Genomic DNA, 6431 nt, shown 5'->3' on the forward strand with positions numbered 1-6431 from the left:
AGCCACTGGACATGATTACGAAGTTGTGTTCCAACCTAATTCTACTGCAGCTTTTCGTGAAAGTTATCCCCCGAGCACGGTTGAAGATGGAGGCTACGAGGTTGAAATTCAGGATCCCGGCACTTATGAAGATATTCTTCCTGCTACCAGTGCACCAATATATGATGCCGATGTCCAAGGTGCTTTCCCAATCATCTCAACAGAGTCTGATCGCTCCGGTGCTTTGGTTCCTAGTAGCGGTGACAGAAGCTATGGAGTAGATATTCCTGGCGAAGAGGCAGTCGTGCCACCCGGACATGTCATCAGTGAAACTGAAAAGAGCATGCACAGCACTTCAGCAGCTCATAGTTCCCGTGTTATAAGTTCCTCTTCACCTCAACACGGCGGGGATGTAACTGTTGCCGAAACACACAGCAGCTTCCACACAGCATCGGCTGAATCACGTACTCGGGTGATCAGCTCTGGAGATGATGACGGACACTATGCAAGTCTTCGTGATGTTGATGACGGGGATATGGCGCTGGAGTTCACTGGAACGCAGAATAGCTCCCCACAAAGCCCGCACGGCTATGTCTACCTGTCTAATGATGATGTATAATTATGTATTGACAATGAAGATGCTCAACGATTCCCCATCCTGCATCCGCACATGGCAAAGTTTATTTCAAAACTCAAATCTGACGACTGCTGGTTTTTCTGAAACTTGAATCACGGAATCGAAATGTGAATGCGACAGAAAATAAGATGAAACACGTGAAAACGCTACTTAAAATGTATAGATCTGGATGCTGAATGGACAGGGACGAGTATTACTTTAGGTTTTACAACCATCTTCAGAATGTCATCATATTCCTATATGCAACCTGTTGTTTATTGCCATTTCGTATAGTTTCATGACACTTGTGGCAGATATATCACGCACATCTCCTGTCAGTTTTTCTATTACCTAGACACAAACACCTTACATCACTGTGTAACCATCCAGAGTTCACACATGCCTAGTTACATATATATGTAGATGAACTCTGGTTATTTTTAAAACGTGTCTGTTGAGAATATTGTTAAGGCTACGACATTAATGACCTGGGTTCAGGTTAGGCTTATAATAGCATGATATCGTGGTTATATGTTTGTGAAAATACTACTGTTGAAACTAGCCCCCGGTAGCATATCAATAATTACTACGTCCATCAACTTGTTCTAGTATCATATTTCGTTAATGTTTTAAAATGATTATCCGATTTATGTACAACATATAAATACTGTGTCTAAAGTGTTCAGTGCAACTGCGCTTATATTTATTGGTTTACAGACTCACCTCTAAACTGTTTGCAAATGTGGAAAACGAAATTTACCCATCGATGTTACTTTCAAGAACTTAGGTACAGAAATATTTGTGTACATGTCGGTGTATTTCGATGGCTCTTCCAATGATTTTAAAGAAGACCAAAGTAAAGCAATTGATTCACGCTATTGTAAATACAGTAAAGCAGATGTGCCATTGCGGGATCCTTATCCCTTTGATGAGTTGCACTTTCAATATCTTAGCGTTGGTACTCTTAGCGTAGTTATAGGAGGGCTTCTATTTCGCTCTGATTATGCATTTTATATTTGCTGCTTGGTTTATGTAGTCATATCATTACTACCCGGTATAGAAGTACATAATATGTAGCCATCATTGCTTCATGAATAAAACATCTATTTGTAGTCGTATTGACTGGGATCGTTTGATCGATCTTCAACGTATCGATTACCTTCCATTGATGGATGATATATCTAATGTAAAGTTCTTGCTCAGTAAGGTGGGATTGTTGATAGCTAAAACTTTAGCCATCATTGGTCTATGAAATGAAAGGTACTCACAGACCCGACTTAACCAAGTTACAATGGTTACAATGACAAAGTTTTAATCTAACTCACCAAACCTTCAATGCAAAAATGTTTGTCGAACATATTTCCCTCAAAAGTAATGGTGGGGATGATTATTTATTTTTACTGACGTCTGGTACGGAAGAATCGAACACTTCTATTTTCTCCGCAGCAGAATACCGACCAAGACAGTTCTCAAGCATTTCAGTCTGTGTAACGAGAAGAAATTGAAAAGTATTTTTTGATAATTTAGATTCACTTTAAAGTGAAGCACGGCCATCTTCACTCAGTCCACAAATCAAGATGTTCCAACACAAGCAAACGTTTCGTGTAGTATTAATGCATGCCGTCTTCTTTCCGCGAGACCCGTGAAGATCTGGATTAGTATTGGTCTTACGTAACCCATATTGTTGTAAGAGGCGACTAACGGGATCGAGTTGTCAGACTCGCTGACAACTCATCGTATATCAGTTGATTACAACGGTGCTCATGATGTCGATCACTGGATTGTCTGACCCCGACTCGATTATTACAGACAGGCGCCTTATAGCTTGAATATTATCGAGTGCGACTTGTAATTAAACTCACTCACTCTTTCCCCGTGAAAGGCGATATGCATATATGAAACAAGACAAAAAACAGGACACGGACACGGATGCACCCGCTGCTGTAGGAAGCGTCCCTGCATTGACTGTTCTTTGCTGATTAACTTCTACTAGACAAGTTCAATATACACCTATGCTACTTTGAGATGCACACCTTTCGAGTCCCAGTGAAACACGCGTATAAACTTAATCGATTCTGTTCCCTATTTCACTATCATCAGAGAGAAATTCTACAAATTGTATTTACGTTCAAATGTATCTAAACATACATATAACTGTAAAATTAAAAAAAAAAATATGAGATGCACACTTTTAGGGTGTCTGTAACAGACATATGTAAGCTAAATGAGTTTTGTGCAGTGGTTTTTGAGGAGAAGTGGATAAAGTACACCCACTGTTGTATGGGACATGGAGGATGAATAGAACCAAATTCAAACTAAACTAAATGAAACACACGTAGCAGCTCAGTGAATTCTGTTGAGCAGCTTTTGTGCAGAAGTGGATAGAGTTTAAATATCCCCTATAACGCTATATTCAGTGAGAAATTCAACAAAATTTATTAAAAGTTCAAACGGCATTAAAATTGGAAAAATGAATAAATAAAATACAACATCGAAATATGAGGTGCACATCTTCACAGTCCCACTATAAAGTTGGTTTTGAAGAGAAGTGGATAACGTACATCTCCCCTATAACACTATATTCATAGAGAAATTTCTGTAAGCATTAAAATTGGAAAATAATAAAATACATCTTTAGCGTCCATATAAAGCACATGTGCAATCTAAATGAAATGCAGTAGTTTTTAAAAAGTGGATAACTTACTTTCTACATCAAAACTGATTTCAAGGATAATCTAGTAGCAAGCAGACAGTTACTACAGTATCTCAGTTACTACAGTATCTCAGTTACTACAGTATTTCAGTTACTACAGTATCTCAGTTACTACAGTATCTCAGTTTCTTGAATACTTCTCCAAGAATGGTAAACTGAGATATTCCTGTTCACTTGCTTACTCGTGTTTACGGCCTATGGTATGAAGCAAACGTATAATCGCCCTCCATCGGATGTCAGAAGACACGCCGAAACTCATGATCTTGTTTCACAGTTTAACAGACACGAACTACCTAGTCTTGCTTTCCTGTCTACTTTCAGAGGTTGGCGAATTTATTAAACATGAAAGCAAATGTTGTCTGAAGTTCACAGAAAGCAACATGTGAAATACCATAGGGACTTAATCTATGAAATCATACCAGCCCGCCAAAGATAACATCACTGGGTACAACATTGTTATGTTTATAAGCTAGGTAAATGGTAACATACACAGAGCGAGACTGACGCCAGCGACGTATGTCGCTAGTGGATCACATGACTGGTCACATGATTACACTAATCACGTCTAAATTGAGTGGGCAAAGGATTTAACCTACGTAGTAGTTTAAATAAATCAGTGGAAGTTGGTAAAGTAAATGTGTACATAGTGAACTGAAAAAAACCCCCAGCTAATCGACGGGTTTCGAACACTGCATAATATGACGTCATACAATTGTTAGCGACGCAGTTTCTAGCTGGAGAGTTTGGCGGTTACTGTGGCAGCGGGTAATATTTCTTCCAGTTGTTACCCCCCTGAGAGTGTTGAGTCGGAACCATGTTGGTCCGTCATTGATCTTTGAAATTAAAATATTTTCCACGATGGTAAAATAAGAAAAACTTATGTGTACAGATCAATTTTCTCCGGAGAAAATACATAATGAGTAATAATGAGACCTCAGTTGTTTCTTGGTATGAAAGTGAAGTGTCTATCTCAGTAATATATTTAGCTTGGTTGGTAGCTTTCAGTGTCTTGTTGATTTCTTTGGATCTTTACTACGAACTGGCATTTCCAAGTTTGTTTTCCGACAGTGAAATATATAACATCTACCTTTCCTTGACACTTGTCTGCAGAGATCGAGACATGAGCTTCTGTTTGTTGTTGGGGAATGTATTCTCGTCATATCTTCAACGATTGATTTGATGTGATCAGCGCAGCACGTGATCCTTTTCACCAGCTAACATATCTACGGTGATATCATAATACATCTTCGGATATCATAATACACCTTGTACACAAAACAAAACACTAAATGGATTACGCTATAACAGGAAAGACGCTAAACGTATCTTTAGAGAAAGACATCATAAATGTAAGCAAATTCTCTTAGATGATAGACTGAAAGAAATCCAACAGGCAGCTGAATTAGACGTACATGAATAATTCAAACTGACAAAAAAAAGTATAAACGAGCTACAGATCAAGTAACGAGTATAATATACAAAAAACATATGGGCAATAATGCAGAAAATATCTGTAACATTTTTGGCCAATAGTAAAAGATCAAGGATCTATCTGTGCCAAACATGAAAAGTAGCTTTGATAATGACTTTGCTAAAGAAATTGCACACTCAATATGCGATATTGAGCGTTGTGAGAAAAGTAAAAATATATGTAAAGGAGACATATATTCACCATTGAATGAACCATTCACTCTCAGTGAGATTACAGCCGTCGTCCTAAGGCTAAAAAGTAACAAAGCCCCAGGGTCCGATGGGCTCGCTAACGAACATGTCAAGTATGCAGGTAGATCCCAAATAAGACATTGTTCAATAGTATCATCACATACGAGTACATTCCAAAAGCATTTAATGATGGCCACATTTTGCCCCTGCATAACGGTCACGGCAAAAGTAAAGCGGACCCCTCCAACTACAGAGGAATAACATTAACGTCGATTCTTAGTAAACTGTATGAAAGACTGCTCCTTATCAGAATTGAAAAATGGACAGCTGAAAATAAAACGTTTCCCCACAACTTCCAGTTTGGCTTCAGAAAAGACTTCAGTGCTGAGACAGCTCTCACACTTGTAGAAAGTACTGCATATGATAACGAAACGATTCCCCCGTCTACTGCGCTTTCCTTGATAATGTCCAAGAGCGGTCGTCGTGGTCGCTCTCGGGCGATAGTTTAGGATGGTGGACAAGAGTAACGGTAGACAAAAGTCAGCGGTAGAGATGAAGGCAGCAGCAGCCATATTTTATTATTGTTTGGTTGAACGATGGTCGAAATGGTATACACAGTGGTAAAACATGTGACAGAACGCACATCGGGACTGAATGACCAATGATCCCGATGTGGAGACCCGCTCTGTCACTCACACACATTCAGAAGTCCGACGGCGATTCTTCATCGTCGACGTAGTCGTAGGTGGGGCGACGGCCTTGGCCGACACCCCGACTAGACCCACAATCCGTCTACTTCTGTCTATGATCTAGTCTCCATGGTTGGTCTTGCTGGTTGGTCTCGCTGGATGGTCTCTCGACTGACCATATCAGTCAGGTTTTTATACACAGGGCCATTACGCCACATTGTGCAAGGTCACTGGCCCATGCACATGTACATACGTAAGATTCGCCGACGTAGGGGAGTATTAATTGACATGTATTGATAGCATTTGTCCTGCCCGGAGGGGGTTTTATGATAAGAGGGGATACACCGAATGTTTGCCGAATACATTACATAGACAAAGGGGATAGAATTTCGGTGCACTTTGGACTTATATTGAAACAAATAGATTGTTTGAATAAATGAAGTTTTAAGGAAACTTATTGAAATGATTTAGTCTATGACAATAACGAGAAAGCATTTGACCGTGTTTGGCTTGACGGTCTGTTCTACAAACTCTACAATCTTGGAATTACTGGAAAACTCTGGCGGATACTGCGCCTGTCCTATGGCTCAATGCAGTCATGTGCAAGTTTTACTGGCTTTAAGTCCAATCTATTTCACATTAGACAAGGCGTGAGCCAAGGTCGTGTTCTATCTGCCTGGCTACTTTCCCTCTATATAAATGATCTACTGAATGAACTAAGTGATCCTGGCTGCGGCGTGTGCCTTCCTTGCGGGAAATGCCCAGGAATACT

General features: G+C 39.8%; 1 protein-coding gene across 1 annotated transcript in view; it reads left to right on the forward strand.

Moving 5' to 3' along the window:
- The window catches only part of LOC137283268 (cadherin-87A-like), a 34834-nt gene extending 34081 nt beyond the window's left edge, over nucleotides 1-753 (forward strand). The window contains exon 42 of the mRNA XM_067814701.1: nucleotides 30-753. Within this exon, the coding sequence (XP_067670802.1) occupies nucleotides 30-598 (569 nt within the window). The 3' untranslated portion in view covers nucleotides 599-753. The remainder of the gene's footprint in view (nucleotides 1-29) is intronic.
- The last annotated feature ends 5678 nt before the right edge of the window (nucleotides 754-6431 follow it).

Source organism: Haliotis asinina, chromosome 5, assembly GCF_037392515.1.
Source record: "Haliotis asinina isolate JCU_RB_2024 chromosome 5, JCU_Hal_asi_v2, whole genome shotgun sequence".
Lineage (NCBI taxonomy): Eukaryota > Metazoa > Mollusca > Gastropoda > Lepetellida > Haliotidae > Haliotis > Haliotis asinina.